This window comes from Caloenas nicobarica, chromosome 7, assembly GCF_036013445.1.
Source record: "Caloenas nicobarica isolate bCalNic1 chromosome 7, bCalNic1.hap1, whole genome shotgun sequence".
In the NCBI taxonomy this organism is placed as follows: Eukaryota; Metazoa; Chordata; class Aves; order Columbiformes; family Columbidae; genus Caloenas; species Caloenas nicobarica.
In genome coordinates, this window is record NC_088251.1 from 18307193 (window position 1) to 18326259 (window position 19067).

At 45.9% G+C, this 19067-nt stretch overlaps 1 protein-coding gene across 1 annotated transcript in view; it reads right to left on the reverse strand.

Moving 5' to 3' along the window:
* Window positions 1-12028, reverse strand: part of ANTXRL (ANTXR like) — a 63297-nt gene extending 51269 nt beyond the window's left edge. The window contains exon 1 of the mRNA XM_065638915.1: window positions 11544-12028. Within this exon, the coding sequence (XP_065494987.1) occupies window positions 11544-11704 (161 nt within the window). The 5' untranslated portion in view covers window positions 11705-12028. The remainder of the gene's footprint in view (window positions 1-11543) is intronic.
* Between the last annotated feature and the right edge of the window lie 7039 nt (window positions 12029-19067).

Consider the following 19067-nt stretch of genomic DNA (forward strand, 5'->3'; position numbering starts at 1 on the left):
AGAAGCTGTAACACGAACCACCATGACAAAACACACTAACTGAAAGAAAAGTAGAAATAGGTCTGAAATGGTTTACCATACAATTTTGAAACAAGTTTGGTAACTCTTCCATCTGCTTTTGCTCCTTTCATAACATAAAATATAAATATTTTCTTCTAGCTTAATTAATTTTGACTTTACCAAATCATCTGCTAGAAGATTTACTTTCCTAGAGCACAACTCTGCCCTTGCAGCCACACAGAAAGTCTTGACTGATCTTCTGTTCTTCCAGAATGCGTGGGAGATTGTTTCCATGAATTACTGTTTGTTTCAAAAGAGAAAGATTTTGAAGTAATTCAGAAGGGAAAGGCAGTACTCGTAGCTAATTTTCTGGACTAGCATTCTGGACAGTCAAGCCCTGGCTCCGTTACAGGTTTCTTGTGAAAACTTGGGCAACTTAGTTACATACACAAACTTACACATTTGTGCTGCCATTCCCAATATATAAAACTGTTTTACCGTCTTTCCCTGGCTTTTTTTCTGCTTAGTCTTACATTCTCAGGGACCCCCAGAGTCTGGTGGGACTCAGACTTCAAACAGAGCCTTGCACACAGCAACTCTATAGTAAATGAAAGGCAATTTCTACTGTGTGGATATATGTCATACACTTTCAAGCCATTAAAAAAGGCTAAAATCATTAGGAGTCAATGGCTTTAAAAGCCCTGCCTAGGTCTGCAGTGTTTGTGAAAGAACAGCTCATTTGCTTTCCTTGCCAGTCAAATTCATTTATCAGTTGTCTTAGCCAGAAAGATAAAATAATGGTACGTACAGAACGGTTGCAAGGGCTGACATAGAACTAAAAAAAAAAAAAAAAATCTGAAATTTAACTACTGTCAAGCAGTAGCTTTCCTCTAACTGCTGATAGACATTTTTCTGTGTAAATGCATTAGAAAAGAAAGAAAATGATCCTGTATTACAATTCTCAGTTCTACTATGGGCTTTCCAAGCAACTCTATGTCAGTCACTCCTGCCCCTGTACATCAGGTACAGATCAGCATACAGAAGTCTGTGTGTGCAATATAACATGACACTGTCTGTCTTGCAACAGTGCTGGTGGAGAAGAACAAAGACAGAGAGACAAGGACCAAAAGGAGACCCCTGAAGCATATAATCTAGAATAAGCTTGCTCATGTAACTCTGCACTCCTCTTCTGAAGAACTGGTGATTAATTTGCAGAATGAACTAGTTGTCAAAAAATTATGGAATTTCCAGGCACTGAGAAAAGGCAACAAAGCACTGGGGGGACTGCTCAAACCAAGGGTCGGAATCCTTTGCAATCTCCAATTTATATGTTCAACACAACAACAGATTTATATATTAATGAACAGCATGAATGAAAGGTGCCAGCACTATTAGCAAATGAGTCCTTTTCTCATCATTAAAAAAAATAATTCATACTGATGCGAGGTATGTACTTTAAAGACTGTTTTTCCAGAAAGTATCTGAGGCAGCTCAACATCTGTAATTCTCCAAGATTTTTCTGAAAGTTGTAGGTCAAATTTCTAAACATGATGAACACAAAGAGATTTTCCTTGAATCTATGCAAGATACATTTACAGTTCCCAATTTTTTTTTAGTTTATTCTTTCCTCTCCTCCACTTTCAGTTTCATTCTGAGCTTTCCATCCCACTTAAATCCAATTCCTGCAATTTCCAATGGAATCACTGCCCTACATAGAATAGCCACAGTGCCTTTCTTAGAAAAGACTGACCTATTTTGGATGAGGTGTCAAATTTCTACTGCCAGCTGCAGAGGCACTGATGCAATCCAAAAAAGAAAGTAGCAGTGAATTTTCTTTATAATAGCAATGAATCAACATTTCCAGTAACTTCTTAGGACTATCAGAATTAGTTCCACTCCCTCTTCTTTCTTTCTATATCTACCCCTCAGGCAAAGAACAGTTTGGTGAAACAGCCTAGACCCCCATCTATCAACTGGGAAGCGTCAAAGCCTGACAAAAATACTAGCAAGGATATGTTACTGTTTCAAAATCCCACATAAAGAGTACCAGTAAAATGGTCAGCAGTTAATCACTTTCCCTACCACACTCCTTCAAGCCCAGGTGTGTCATCTACCACTACAAATAGTGCCTGAATGCCACCAAGGCTGCTCATGTCAGATCCCTCATGAAGATCAGTGAGGGTGGCCTGACTTACAGAAGAAGCTGATTTTCCCCCCTCTCCCACCCAAGCTCACCTTTAAACATCCCTGTTTGTAAAGTCCTGTTATTTGCTGTTACATATATATACGTTTTGGAGACATCTGGGGTTTGTCCTTGTAGTTTCATCTGTTGCCCCAGAAGCCTGATCCCATGCCACAAGCAATACCAGTTTTGATGGAAGAACAAATAAAAATTTACAACAATAAAATGTTTGCTAAATTATATACTAAGTTGACAAATGCTGTCCAATATTACTCCCAACACTAACAAACAGAAGCTGCTTTTGGGATATGATCTTTAACACTGCAGAGTCACTTTTGCTGTCAGTATAACTAAGTTGCTGCCCTTCATGGCTGGATCAGACTAGAAAGTTTTTGCCTTGGTTTCCCATGGCAAGTGGGAGGCCCCAAGCATACTCTAAGTTCCTTTCTGACCGTGGCCAGTGGTTGAAAGCCATACTCATTTTTAACTCCACAGTTACCAAGCCTGAAGAAAGCACAAGGTCTTTCAGTGATGCTCTACACTACAGGTTAGTCTTGGACATCCACACAGCATGATTTTTACAGTAGTTTCGGTGCTTTTGTTTTTTCCCTTAGAACCTTACAGTAACCAAGAACAAACTCCTGTTATTCAGCATACCTGTGCTAATAGGAACCCTGGACAGAGTTGGCATTTTTTCCCGAAGTGCCAATCAGTAAATAACCACAAACAGATTCCTTACCTGGCCTGTTTGGCCGCCAAATGATACACTCCTTTAAAACTTCAGAGGAACTGTGAAGACTTCTGAATAAAGAGGAAAGAATAAATGAAGCATGGAAAAGACCAATGCTATGCAGAAAAAGCACTGGGCATGCAACACACTTGTCCACCCTCATCAGCAACAAGAAGCAGCCATGGGAAGTGATGCAGCCTCCTGCTGTGGAGGTTTGTACCAGTGGATATATCAAGCCAGCATTGTAGCTGTCTGCAAAGAAGTCAGGCCTATCTTGTTGGCTCATGCCTTAGAGATTTCCTGCTTTCAGTCATCAGCTACCTGGTTCAAACCCTCACATAAATCAAAATGGCCATCGTTACCCAGCCAAACCCTGGGCTCACTCCCCACACCCTCCCTACTGAAGCAGCCCAGCAAGCCTGATGTTCTCTGCAAAGTACCAAGCCTCACAAGGCAAAGACCTCTGTGGATAGCGACCCACAGCTTACAAGCAGTTTGTGTGCCTTTTGGAGTCAAGCAGGACAGTGAGGTTCCAGCCCTCGGAGGTTACACAACTCCCACGGCAAAGGAAAATGCAAAGCAATAAACAGATGCTGTGGACAGCTGGAGCACCACAGAAAAGTTTTCAGGGCCTGTTTTTGCTGCAAGTTCCACTGAGGTGAACCTGGAGCAGGTCCAGGGAAATACCAGAATTTCCCAGATCCATACCTATGCAATTGGGATCAGGATTAGGTCCAAGCAAAGTGAAAAAACCCACAGGAGCCATTTGTTGCAAGCATGGTCCCTGCTCCATCAGCTCTGCTCCCATTACACATGAGACAAAGAGTCAGCAAACCACAACATAGGAAGGAATGTGCTCCTCGCCTTTTCAGGACACAGCTTGAAAGAGCAGCTACCGCTGCAGCTCCTGCTTGCTGCTGTTTTCCTGAATTTCGCATTACTACTGCTTGATGGGAGGGGAAAAGAGGAGGTCATTGAGTATTTCTGGGGGTGGAAGGAAGTGATGTGATTGCAAGGCTTGATTCTGGCTCCTGCTTATTTTGGAGTGTCTCCTCCTAGCTTAGCAGAGCTCCCTGTCAGTACAAAAACAGTGAGCATGTTAGAGTCATATCTGCCTTAATCTGCAGGATTTCACTGCTGTATGAGAAGACAAAGCACAAGACAGGCTCAAAATCCCCTTTCCTAACAGGCTCCTAGGGGCAGTGGAACCTGGAGCCCAGAGGAATCAAGTAGCACAACCCTGGCACATAGGGTGCCACTTTTCATCCCAGTTACTTCAGGCAAAAACCAGGAGGCTCAGTTGTAAGGCGTCTGTCCTAGGACATGTGACTCACAGTTCCAGCTAAATTCACCATCAGGAGCCTATACATATCAACCTGGTGCAAAATATATCAGACCTGCAGCTTAGCAGTGAAAGTTAATATCCTAGCACTACCCAAACTAAATACTTTTATTACCACAGGTATGCAGAGATAAGGCAGCAGGATCCAAAGCCCTTCATCCCTGCTGAAAATGAGAAAGTGAAACCCCTTGAATATACAGAGCTGCCCCTTGTCCTATTGTTCCCCCGTACCCCCCACCCTCATTTGCCTCTGTTGCAGACAAGCTGAAGGCAGCAAGTCCAGAGATTCTGGAGCAAGAAACAGACCCACTATTACTGATGCTGGGTTCAGTTTGAGTACAGTGTCAGGGGAGTACAACACCCATTGAGTTTCCAGGTCCCTGTAAGTCTCAATCCCCTCAAACTGACGGTGGCCCTGTACACAGCCCATTGCTCAGAAATGTGGCACTTAGTTGTTATTTGGAGACAGCTCTTTGTGGCCACAACTCCATTGTGGACAGCAGGAAAATTCTTGCACACGGCAAATAACTGCTCTGCAATTAAAGCAAACCCTGGGGCATTTAGTTTGTTATGGTTTCAGACATGCACATACATGTTCATCCACCCCTCTGCTCCCTTCTTCTCAGCCAGCAGAGCATTCAAAGTGACAAGAATCCTCCTCTCCCAAACAATTCTTCTTCCAAGCATGGAAGGGACCTCGACTGAGTGATTCATCCAGGCAAGGAAGGACTAGTTTATATTATCTGCTCCAGAGGCAATTAGAAACACTGGCAGAGACAGCCATTCTGAGACAGTCCTCACTACAAAGTACTTGTAACATTAATGGACAAAACAAGGGCTGGAATGGGGAAGGGAAGATACAGAGAAGTGACTGGAAAAAGGATTTCTTAGTCCTAGGCCACCACCCCAAGCACAGTACTCAAAGTATTGGAATCCAAAAGATTTCATGACCAAACCCATTAATTTTCTAGATAGCTTTTCTCCTATAAAACAATTGACAAAATTTACAGCAGCATTACCAACTCATTTAAATCATCCCTCCTTCAGTAATCCACCTAATCTACAAATCCTATCCACCTGGTGCTGTAGCTCTTGCTTCATAACCAGCCACCAGAAGACCACACCACAGTGAAGTTCAGAAGCCACGCTCAGACTGCATCCAACCACTTCAGATCTCCCTGTACAGCTCCAGAGCTGCTCTGAGCAGCACAAGTCTTGGAATGCCCACTCTCAGCATCCCAGACCTCTGCAGCACAATGCAGGGAGCAAAGCAGAGCACTCAGTCCCAGTCACACTGCAACAACTTAACAAGGTGCAAATGATAACCAGGAGAAAGGAATACAGCATTTGTCCTGCTAATGACTCACAGGAGTTAATGCGTCTTCTCCACATTTTAGATGAAAAGGTTCGGTCCTACTACACCTCATACAAACTCAAATCGCAATTCAAACCAGCACTTGAGCTGCAAACTCAGACAAAAGTAACGAAATTTTCAATCACTGAGTGCACACAAACCAAACTCCTAAGTCAGTGGGAATCTTACTGTTTACTTCCTTGGTTCAAGCCCCAAATAAATCAGATTTAGTTACATGCGTAAATAGACTACCAATGACAAGCTGCCATGGCTTTTTCCTCCTGTTAACTGTACACATTTTATGTCAAATAACCACTACCCATTAGCTTTGCCTTGTTTTATAAGGAGTTTTTTCTTGGGGTAGAGAGGAGGAGAATTGGTTTTCCTGATTTTTTTTTTTGATTTTTTTTTCCCCCTCTCCTGCCAAAAGGCAAATCTGGCAGAATAATATCAGACAAAATACAAACAAATAAAACCTGGTTGCAATAACATAGGTATGTCTGAAGCCAGATAAAGATTTGCTTTGGAACATTCCAAGCAATTATACCTGGTTGTAAGAAAATCACAGCACTGGCTGTGATATAACCACAACAAAGAAAGATGCAAAGGCAAAATAACAACAGATTGTGTTTTGAAAACAATAAAGATTATCGCTTACAGGCAGCTGGAGAGTATGAGAGGTGTCATGTAGATGGTGTGGTTACATTATAAAAAGGGGGGGAAAAAATCAGACAGAAAAGGAGGAAGACAGACACAACCACTTTATTATAAAAATATACATGTATAGTAATTAATGCCATGGAAGGAACAAAGCTGATATTTTTATTCAGACAGCAACTCCTCTCAATTTCAACGGGAATAGTGGTTTAAGTCAACCAATACAATATTTTCAAATGCAATTAAATTAGGTGGCAGAACACATGTTCAGGCACCCATCTGCACCAGCAGTTTGATTTCAAACCACAACACTGTTGTTATCCACACTCTTCGCCTACTCAAGCACGGCGTAAAACCAGCACACAGAATGGCATGGGACCAACGCAGCATGAAGAGGGAAGCTGCAGAAGTTCCCACAGGTCCAGCTCCATCCTAACACTCTTGAGCTGAGACTATGTGGACACAGTAAGAAAGGCAGAGGGCTACAGTGAGACCCTAAGGCCAAAAATACTTGCTCCCACTTGTACTTGTAATTCAGGACTGCTAAATTCATTCAAGTCATTGGCAAGGAAATAATCAGGGTGGGGAAGGGGGAGTGGGGGAAGTGGAACACAAAATGTATTTACCAAACTCTTGTTTGTTTTAAATATGGCATATTGTGAAAAAATAAGGTATCTAAAGATCAGCAATTCACTATAGTTGCCTTAAAGTGATACAAACTGGTCCAAAATAGCAGCTACCTGAAATGCCTCTTGTTCTGATGGCTTTTTGTCTTGCTTGAAGTGAGCTAGGAAGTATCAATGTGCTTCCCACCCAACACCTCCCTTCCCCACAGAACCAGTTTTTCAAGGGGAAATTGGGGATGTTGGAGGAGACACAGACCACATTCCCCCCCACCCTCCCCAAAAAAAAAAAAAAAATTCAAGATGGAGATGGGACAGGGTAGCTAATTTTCCATCTAATCAGAGGTTGTGCTCTTCCCCACCAGCTCCCTGCTGCTGACATTCACCTCTAGAGTGAGGCTTAGCAAGTTTAAAGGGAGGCAACTGGAAAATGGATCATAAGTTTGACTGGCCACGTTTTACTGATGTCTTTACCAAAGTTGATGTTGACAAGGATGCTCTTGGGAACATGGGAGATAAAGCAAAAAAAAAAAAAAAAATTATGTGAAAGACAAAAGACAGGAGTACCATGAAGATGGACTACCCAGAAGTTCAGGACAAAGACTGGAAAAAGGGTAGTTAGGCCAGCCTCCCCCAAAGAGTTAGAATTGCTGCTCTAAAAGAAAATCAGACAGAGCCTTACTCAAAACATTTGCACTTCCATGGTCTGTACTATGGAAAAAGGAAACATTTTCCCAGCTCATTTTTCCCCAAAATCCAAACAATTTCTTAGCAAACATCCCAGCAGGAAAAAAGAGAAAATACTTTTTACTATCTCACATTCTTTCCACCCCCCCCCCCCATTTCCCATCCTGTCCTACAGTCAAAAAATAATCAAAGAAATTTCTTCATACTTGGTAAATATAAAATACAGACAGCTCTGCAGCTCAGATCCATCATGTCAAGAATCACCAGGAGCAGATATTTACGGCAGTTTTAAGTCCTTGTTTTAAAACAGTTTCTATTTGTTGCACTAATAAAAAATCATAATGATGCTACCAGGCACTGTTATAATTAGAAAACACTAGAGGTCACTCATCCTTTCTGCTGTGCAAGTGCATTTCAATGTGATTATAAACAGCTGGATGTTAACAGCAAGGCAGAGATGAAAGGGAATTATTTACATACTCAAACATGAGGATGCCACTACAAGACCTGAATAGTCAAGCAATCTAATCCCCAAGAGGATCTGTCCTCAGCAGTTTGGGATTGGACTCAAAAAAGTTCATGCATGTGGACAACTAAAGTAAAAGAAGCAGCCAAAGCAAGTGAAAAGTACTCAGCTATGCATTACATTGGGCTTAAGAGCTATGATTGTTAAAAGGTAAACAAGATCTTTGATATCACATGTGACTTGATCTTACCACATGCCATAGGAGAGGTGGGTATGCCAGCTTCACAGTGTACTGCCTTACCTCATGCAGAGGGAGTGACTCCGCTGCAAGCAGAAATAATTCTGCTGCTTCAATATGAATACTTTAAAGTCTTTCACTACACCTCTAAATAAGCTCAAGCCTGTGTAACTCACAGTACAACATACAGATTGCAGACTCTAAGTAGCTGCCTCTGCAGCCAGCAAGAGTCCAGTTCTTGTAGCTTCAAGAGATTTGCTCATAATAAACATCCATCTCCAGAGACACCACAGTCCTAATGTGGCTCTGACATGGTCAGACAATGCTAAGGAGAATGGTGGCAGATCACCCTCCCACACATGCTGCTTCTCTGTTCCACCATGCCAACTTCTTGACCATCCAAAGCTTAGTTCTACTCCTCTGATCTTGCCTATCCCATGGCGTTAACATAGAGGGCTGCCATCAACTTAAGGCAGAGAAAAATGGTAAGAAAACAGGAAGTTTCTTTTTCTAATTGGCAGCTTATATATTATACCAATAACTTCACCAGCAGATGATCTTTTCCATCTGATGGTTGATGCCTGCAGGATTAAATCCCCATGGACTTTGCCTGGCAGAGTGAAAAACCATGCTCCAGTAATGTCATTGCAGTAACACACAGTGCTTACATGCATAAAGAGAAAGGTTTGTTGTCTTATTCCAATCTGCCTCCTACTGATGTGAGATTACATCTTTCTATGGGGAAGCAAAGCAAAGCAGATTTAAAGTCATTTTGGTTCACCCAGACTGACTTTAGAGACAGGGCCTGTCATTCAGCTAAAAAGCATGCTACAGGGTTACAGAATTAAAGCCTGGAGTTTCCACAGAGCCAGTGCTTCAGTCCCATTGTTAGACAGCTAATTAAGACTGAATGCATCCAACTCCAGACTGGCAAGGCACCAGTGAAGGAAGGCAATCCCCAGACCATGTGGGGATACCCTGTGCTGTATAGGGCTGGGCTTCTCTGGGGATTCTCCCATTAGAAATTAAAGCCAGAATTCTTCCCAGATATGTACCAGTATGGATCCAATTCTGAAAAAAATGTGTCCACTGCATTTTCAGATTTGACCAACTGCTTCTGACTGGCTTCTTGCCTTCTCCCTACTAGGAATAGTCTGATCTTTCTCCACACCAAGGGATTATCTTAGCTCCTTTCTGATGAACTGTCAAGATCCAGAGTGTATCCACTCAGTCAATCCTCTCTGCCTCCATAAAGCTCCTTGTGCTGTGCCAGATGTCACAGAAGGCAGCTGGGACTAACTATACCCTCAGCCAGCATGGGACCTATGGCTCCTATGATCTGGCACTCTACTATTACCCGTATGGATTGTAATGCAATCTCATTGAGGCCAAAAACAGCTTTGCCAGAACATTGCCACAGACTTGGTAGGAGAAGAGATGGATTCTAAAACCACCCAGGGCCCAAGTAACTTTTACTGCAGCTTTTTGCCGAAGAGGGACTCTTTGGTGTAGCCCTCAAAAGTTAGAGACTCACTTCGCATCTGAAGCCAAAGAGAATTTCCCCACTGGAACCAAAGTGCATGGCTTTTAATTCAACATTAATCAGGTCTGGTCCCCAGTGGATCACTGTACTGAGTGGATAGCACCTGAGCCACGATACAAGACCTGTAGCCTGCTAAAAGAAAAGATGTGATTTAATGTCCACAATACTGAAGAGGAACTTGCTTACACAGCCAACTTCCTATTGCTTTATATATCAGCAACTCTGAGCAAGTCACTCTCTCCTCTGACTCGATTTCCCCAGATACAACTTGAGTGATAACAGCAATCACCCAGTAAAGTGCTTTCTGATCTACAAATGAAAAGTAACATAGGAGCAGAGTGTGGTGATTACCAGGGCTACAAAATGGCATTGTAAACAAGGAAATTGCACTGTAGAAGACAGACACCATGTCACAGAGAGAAAGCATATTGCAATCAGCAACATTTATTGTTACAAGGAATTCAATACATGAAGTGAGCATAACAACACTACCAGTCACTTTTTGAAATCCTGTCGAGAATGAAGTTGAGAACTAACACTAGCCCCCCACAGCGCTCTTTCTAGACATGACGGTTACTTCAGGAACAAGTTCTTGGTGAAAGAAAACAATGACCTCATGGTGTGTTAGTGCACCTTCTAGAAAGGCAGAATGCCTGACGGCAGACACTTTTGCTTTAAAAGCAGAATCACTACTTAAGGACACCTTTTTTTTTTTTTGTCTTCTGAATACGGGAATATCCTGGCTCTTGAGTGACAGTAGCCTTTTGCCTCATGCAGGCTGTGCAGAAGGCCTGATGGACTGAATGGTTATCCCAACTGGAAAACAGAACAATGCAGTCTTCATATGTGGCTCATGGGTAAGAATCACAAAAAAAATTGCTTCAGTCTTTCATAATACCGTGTCAAATATGTAACCCAGGATGTATTAGATAACACAACTGTCACAGTGAGTATATGTGGGAGATTAACAGTTTCTTTATTGAGTTTAACCCTTGGCTGTTAAGCCAGAGCAGTGTATCAGTAGAGACAGAAGTTTGTGCCTTCCAAAAAACACCTGTGAGTGTACCAGTTTACCACTTACTTTGCTAGTGCTTGTTATAACATGCCTATGCATGTGAGCTTAACCATACCCTCTGGCCATACCTAAATTGAGATAACATGGCGTTAATGTATTTGCCAACATATTTTAGTAGGTAACTCAAACACAAGTTTAGACAATTCCAAAAAAGTTTTATAAAACTTGTTTCTATTCAAACTTACAGTGAGTCTATAAAAAAAGGAACCACTACGTACAAGCACTCTTATCCTAACTTTAGGTAGGTCTGCACAGCTCTGGCATAGCTAAATCCCATAGGACACATCTCTGCACTTAGCCCGACTCTAAACACCAAACTCCAGGGGTGCTGGGGACGCTGACCAACATCCCTTCAAACCGAATGCTCACAGCCCATGCACCTCAGGCTACAACCTGAAGTCGACCAGTTTTCCCGGGTTTGCATGTGCAGCTAACCCAGGATAAAGCACGGTGCTCCCCTAAATGCTCCACTTGGGAAACACGCAAGTTTTGGGGAACAAAAAATAACAACTCTGCCCCGCACATCACATTTGGCACCATGGCGGGCAGGGGAAGACACCCGGGGAGACAGAAGAAATAACATCCTCGCTGCTGCAAAGAGGCACTGAAGGGTGAATAAACGTTTTTAAATGCGACTGTCACTTACTTATCCAGGACGAAGTAGAGATCAAAGGCACCGTGACAAGAGCGCTGTTCTTCTTGCTCTTCGTCCTCCTCCGGCCGGGCGCAGGAGGTTAGGCTCCCCATTGCCAGCAAGAAGCAGCACAAAAACGCTGCTTTCTCCACGCTGCTCGTGCAACTCGCCATCTTTCCCCTTCCTTACTTCTTTCTCCTCCCCCAGTCTCTCACTTCGCTCGCTGTAGACCTTACGGGTTCTTCGGAAGCACCAAGAGAAGAGGGGGGTGGGGAAAAAAAAAAAAAAAAATCTCACTAACTTCAGGATCTCAGCTCAACCCTGCGGCCTCAAGGCAGCCCTGCTCGCCGGGCACCGGACTACTGGCTCAAGGCTGGGGGCTGAGCCCGGCCGGATGGTACGCAGAGCCCCGTCCCCATGCCCCTCCGCCTCGGCGGCTGCCCCGAGCAGCTCAGCCCCGTCCCGCACGGGGAGTAGCGGCTCCTCTCGCAAGGACCAGAGGCAGGAAGGGGCAGAGGGAGGGGAGCGGGGGGAGGGAGACAGGATCTTATGGGGGAAAGCTGAACGGGGACTTTCCTGTTCCGGGATACCACGGTGGGAAAGGCTGCTGAAAGCGGGGGACCGAGGCTAGGGACCGCTGCGCCTGAGCCCTGCCGCTCCTCGCAGGCACAGGGCGGCGTCCCGTTCTCCTTCCTTCACTCCCCCTCGGGCTGCCCGCGGGGCGCGTAGCAGCCGCAGCGGAGAAGGGAGCGCAGCCGCCTCCGCCGCTGCTCCGAGGAGGGGGCTCGGCGCCGGCTGCCCTCGGGGCATGGTTGAGCGGAGAGGGGCAGGGGGGCTCCGTCGCTAGCAGGAGGGAAGCCCGGCCGAGAGCAGAGACCGACCCAGAGCATCGCTGCCGCTCCTCCTCTACCTCTTGCTGGGGAGTATTAGGCACCGGGGCGGAAAGAAGTTGTAGGAATGATGAGCATCATTGCAAAAACGTGCGACAAACGGGAGGTGGGGGGACGACGCGAGGGGGCACTTGTGAAAAATTGAGTTGTAGAAGATGAGTGCAGTTTGAAATGTTATTGCCTGGGGGTAAGACAGGTTTTCACAACTCTTTCATGCCACAACAAATTGTTTCTTTTTGGTAGTAAAAAACCTTAGTTTACTCACACTGGGGTCTGCACACATCCTGCAGGCAATGAGTAATGATGAAACGAAATCTGCTAATGGATGCTTTGAACTGTAGCATAATCACTCCCAGCCTAATACACACAGGTTACAAAGCACTGCCCTAAAGAGTTGACCCAGCTCATCTGGATGCTGTCTTCAAAGTTTGAATAATTAGTGGCTTCCAGCCGCTTTCCCCTCCCCCGCACCCGCTGCAGCCCCCTAATTAATGAAAAGAGCCACGGGGAAGAATGCGAGCAGAGTCACTTTGCATGACAGAGTTGGGACTAGACGTTTCTCTCTTTTTCTTGGGGGGAGGCTTTTGAACGCGAGTCAAGGTCGAGGGGAATCCATCCCCACTGGGGTGCTGGCACGCTGCCCCATCTGTACCGCCCCCCAAACACCCACCGCCTCGCTGGGGGCCTCTTCGCCCTGAAAGCCGAGCGATAACGTTCCATCCAGGAACCGCTTTTACATGCCAACAGCAGAAAGTGACAACTCCTCCTCCCCCCCGATAAAGCTAGTATGCAAGGGGGCACAGGGCCTCCCGGGGCGGGGCTCAGCCCGCAGCCCTGCGGGGAGGAGTTGGAAGGGCTGCGGGATGTGGGTGTGAGCAGAATGTGAGCAGCTCTGTCCTGGACCGCGCCGGCTCCGCGGTAGCCGTGCGGCTCCGTCGGGAGGCGGCGGGCTGCACCCACGCAGCCGGCGGGCCCTTTCCCTCTGCGCCCAACAAGGCCACGCGTGGACGCGGCGCGCCTGCCCCCGCCGCGCAGAGCTTCTTCCCCGTCGGACCCGGTTCCCCCCTCCAGGAGCCCCTCGCGTGTTTTGTGCGGTGTAGATTTCCGCACGCAAGTCTGAAATAAAGTTGCGCTGTGGGGAATGCATCTCAGTTTCAGCTCTTTGTTTCTGTGCTGGACCGAGCTCAGACACATCCAACCGCCGTGGCGGTCGGGGACTTACCAAGAAAAGATTAGAGGGTACACCGGTTTTCGGCCGCTCGCCCAATTTTAACAATGCACATCTAGAAGTTGAACGCGCTGCTTGAGCTAACCACTTTAAAGGTTTTTGTGCACTGGCCAGTTCAGACCCAGCGATTACTTAGATCATGGAGAAATACAAGAAACCCACATCCTCCCTGGTGACATTCACAAAAAATGAGCAAGCGGCAGCTGGGTAGCAGGAATCCCCCTTCCTCCCGCTCCGCTGGACTTAGGCCTCGACGGTGCCCACTAGCGCCCGCAGTTTGCACCGTCCCCGGGAGCCGCAGCCCTGGCATCGCGTCCCGGACGCCCTCACTATCCCCTGCCAGAAGCAGCCGCTTTCCCTTGCAGCCACTGAGGCCTTCCAAAACAAAATAAAAGTGCTAGTAGCTTCATATGCCCTCGGTGCTTTCTGAACATCAGATTGTTTTCGTAAAATAACGCGGCAGACTTTGAGGGAGTCTCCAAAGCAGAATAAGGCACTACAAAGAAAAATTTGGTTATAACTACTTCTTGATAATGTGCATTGTTTTTCTCTGATCACTGATAAATCATCTTACTCTGCAAAGAGAGTAGGCTGCCTGCACTGTCTTCTCCAAAGGGTAGGAGGTCCTAGCGAAGAAGGTATGTTTTAAGGCTCGTTGGGCGGACGCGAAAGCAGCGATACCGCCGCGATTACCTCTAGCTACCGACTATCGCCATTAGTCCCGAACCGCAAATATGCCGGGGAACGGGGGGGCTGGCGCTCTGCTAGTGCCCCTTCCCTGCTCGCCCACCCCCTGCGAGGAGGGACGGGCACGGCGTTTGCGGGCTGGTTCCACAGAGTTGCCTCCCGGCATCACAGCCTCGTGTTCTCAACAAAACAGGCTTCCCGACCCTCCAGTGGCTGTCATTGGGCAAGCCTGACAGGTCCGAAAACGGGGCGAGGTGTGCGTGGGGTTAGTGCAGTTGTACAAGGGAAGGGGGTGGGAAGGCAGAGTGGGCCGGGCCGGGGGCGCGGCCCCTCCACTGCTGGTGACCCGGGCGCCGGCCTCATTTGTTCGCGTATTGTTCGAAGGAAAATCAAACCAGCCATCAGCTGAGCTGACCTTAAGATGCGAATCTTGCCCTAGGACATAGGTTCCCTCAGCGCACTGTCTCACAGTGATTCAAGCTCCGTAAGGCAGGTGACAACGCCTAATTATCCCACCCTACGTCTTCTGTAGCTGTTTGCACAAAGGCTGCAAAAATACGAATGCTTGCGCTATGAAGTGCAGTTGGAATTGTTCATCTCGGTTTCCTGACATCTGCACTCCGAATCAGGAAGTATTTCCAAAGAAGTATTACGAGATACCGCCGGCACGTCAATCCGTCCCTGCGAGGGTGGCAGGATGCAGACCTTCCACAGCGGTGGGCCAGCTACCAAACCCCCGTTCTGCTCCTTGACGTTGTTCGTCCTGCCTGAGCTGAATTTTAAAAGAAAACACAAACTCCTGACTTCATCCTCTTTAATCTCTGTAGCACAGAACACGTAGAGCGTGATTCACTCTTTATTGGTATAAGATTACTCTTTAATTGCAGCGAAAATCCATCCTTTCAAAAACATTAAAGGGTTGACGTTTCTTTTCCCAATACAAGCCAATATTCAGATTACATGGACACTAATCAAATAAACCGGGTTATTTCATTTGTCAACATGTTCATAAGAATTTTCTACCAGGCGTTAAAGGCATTTATATGGAACGACATCTTTCAAAAGCAATGTTGCTAGTTCAGACTTAGGGAATATTTGATTATGACAAGACGTTTGATGGTTTTATTTTACATACCAGCTGTGCCACGAATCGTTTCATACCTCAAACAAATTCCTAATTTTGTATCCTGCGAGTACTTTCTATGAAGCAGTAATTTTAATTTTAAGCCATTCATGTCAACATCTGCAACTCCCACAACAGCCTTATATTCAAAAGTGTTGTCAGATGCCCTGAAGGACAAGTGGCAGGAAGACTTTGGAGGTGGTTTTGTTATGTTTGTTTTCCCCCTCCAACTTTAAAAGAAAGTCCTCTTTTTAAAGTACCGTTGCAAGGGGGAATTCCGTCCACCTTGTGAGCCTCCCTCGCTGCGGTTCGCAGCCGCTCCCGGGACGGCTTCTGCCCCGGGGAGGGGTCCACGGGCGGGGGTGGCAGCGGGCCCCGGGGGAGGGGGACAGCTGGGGGGGCACGGCTCGGTGCCGGCGGGGGGGCCGGGGGCAGGCGCTGCGGTAGGCGTTTCCCGGGGTCTGCTCTGGGCGGGGAGCCGTCGCGGGGGAGGAGGATGCTGCCGTGCTGGGGCGGTGCGGTGGCGGGGGGACTACCGGCGCGGCTCTTGGGGTCCGGGTGGCCCCGGCGGTGGGGCGAGGGCTCCGCGGGGACGCGGCCGTAGCGGGATCCTGGGAGAGGGCTGCGCCGGGAAGGGGGCACGGCGAAGACCCCGGTGCCGGAGAGCCCCTGTCCGCAGGGGGCCCTCAGGTAAGCGGGGCCGGGCAGAGGGGGCCGCGGTGGCCGGCGGAGGCGCCCGGCGGGGCGGTCCGGGGCCGTCACCCTGCCGTCGGCAGAGCTGGGCAGCGCGCGGCGAAGCGGGCGGCGCCGCGCCCTCCCTCCCACCCGCGCAGACTGCGCGGTCGCGGAGCGCTGCGCTGCCCTCCCGGAGCGGGTAAGGGCGGCACCGAGGGGTCGCGGTGTTTCAGGCCGTGCCGGCGGCCGTTGCGCACCGAGGGGGCGGCGGGAGCAGAAAGGTGGCCCGGGGGGTTGTCCCCAACCAGCCCTGGCGCCGCCGCAACGCCGGGAGCTGCCGCAAGCCGAGACCGGGCCGCCCCGGGGGTGGGTTTGCCGGGGAGCAGGCGAGGGCGCGGGAGAGCACCTTGGTGACTAGTGCTTAACCCCGACCGTGTCACCGCCCGCTTCAACGCGGCAGCGAGGGGAGAGCCCCCGGGCGGCGGGTACTGTCCCTGTGCTGCCGAGGGGTGATGCGGAGGCGGCTCAGGGAGGGGGGGAAGGCGGCCCTCCCTCGGCAACCCCGAAGGTGGTAGCCCTTTTCCTCCCTCCGGCTTCTCTTCTCTCGCCGAGACCTCTCGAACATCAGTTGCCCTTTTTATTGGTTACAGCTCTCCTCATCCTTCCAACTTCGACAGGGGATCACAGCATCGTGGCGGTTTTAGGTACTTTCTTAGGGTCTCATTGCTTTTGAGAAATTGATGAACTTTCTTTGGAATAGCTCACATTGTTATTCTCTATTTGTATGTAATATGAGGATATCCATATTCCTTAGCAGAATTTTCCTGCTGATTAAATTAGAAGCTGCTGTTGTTGTCACTTTAAAATATCACATTGATCTTTACATTTGCAAATCCTTCCATATAAAGGCTTCTGTAGGAATTCAGTCCACCACAAATGCTTGTAACATTTGAATGTCTTTATTCTGTGATCAGACGAGTACTGGTTGGAAGAAATGTCAATAATAACTTGATGGAAATCAGGAATTTTAAATAGTTTTGTATTTTTAATATAGTTGCTCTTAAATAAAAAGCATTTACACTCATGCACGAAATTTAGAATTTAATAATAAATTATTGCTATCCCTTATTTTTGGCTTTTAAAAATGCAGAATTTAGTGCTTCACAGCTCTTGTTACCATTTACAAAATATAATTGGTACTAGAGAGATCGATTTATTCAGGTAATAAGAAGACTGAGAGATTAAGATCTATTTCTTTTAATGTGTGAAACTACACTGAAGCATAAACTGCTCTTTGAAAAGGCATATTTAGCCGATATTTAAGTGTCTTCCACTACTTCAAAGCAGAGCTGCCTTAAAGAACTCTACAGAGATATCATCTCATAGAAGAATATAGCTTTACATACATAGAAATGTTAGTGTAAAATCAAAATATTACTTTATCTTCTATTATCAGAACATGATATAACCAGATGAGAAAGTACAAAAATAAATTCTATATAAAGAATTATAGATTGTATGGAAGATTTTGAAGAATAAATTACTTGGCTCAACCCTAGTATGTTATATGCAGATATTTTCATGTGCGTAATACTGTGAATCAATTAATACAGTTTTCCTACAGCACAGTCATATGTTATTTGCAAACACTATTGATAAACACCAGGTCAAAGAACAAAATAATTTATGGAGAATTTACAAAATTAACTTTCCATTTAAAGGTTTCTTTGCTTCATTGTAGTGTAAACCAAGTTGTTAATGTTGCTCCCCACAAATTCACACTACGTAGTGTTCTTCAGCTCAGTTACTTGCTGTTATTGGAGTTGAACATTCTGTAATAAGTTTAGCGTTAATGTAAATAAGATAAATGTAATTTAATGTTACTTAGTACTGTTGAAGAAATTTCCAATATTAACCATGGGAATGTGACTGCTTTTAATTTTAAAATATTTATCTTCAAATACAGATGGTGAACATGCAAAATCACAAATGATTATATAGCTGTATGTATAGCTATACGTATCGTTGTGAATGCATATATGTGTGTATATGTATGTGTACATATATATACGTATGTGCTTACACACCAATATATTAGTTTCCTGTCAGAAATAAACAATTGAACAGATCTAACACTTTTTTTTTTTTAATTGAGAGTGACCAAAAATAAATAGCACGGCTGTTAACAAAGAATGTACCTCAAATATCCTGAGCTTCAATTAGATAGCATAATTTCTTTTAACTTGTGAAAAGCAGACATGAATGTGACCTGTATGAAGAGAGAGGAAAAATGATTTGTGACTGTTTTCACAAGGTACACATTTTGGTTCAGTTTGTTCGTGTTTGGTTCAGTCTGGTCGTGTTTGGATTGTGTTGGTTGGTTGTTTCTACATTTTCTGTGGTTACACATAGGGAATGGTGGTTTTTTTCTGCATGGATGCCTGGGCGAAGGAATAAATGAGCAAATCTGTGTGAGAATGAATGTGGTAGCACATGGTCAGGGCTCCTATTTACATGAATCAAACAAGGATTTTACTGAAAGTGGATCATCTGTGTGACAAGTAACTTTTTTACACTATGTTGACAGATGAATAGTTGCCTTCTCTGTTCCTCTCCCATGGAATAACTTAGTTGCTTTAAAATGCATGTTTGTTGTAAGCTTTTTTGTGTATGAGCAAAGTAGAGGCATTTTTACATCTACTTTCTCTCCCTTCTTGGTTGTCCCTTGTGACATTGTGGGGCATTATGTCTATTGCTGAATGGTGAACAATGCCAGAGCAGCAGGAGCAGAAACCAGACCAAGTCTCTGAGGTGAACACCTGCACAATGCAGATCTGGAAAATGGAATACTGTGTGCTCTGAACTGAAATATATCCATATAGTGTACTGCATGTACAATGAAGATGAAATTATCTTAATTCATAACATTTATA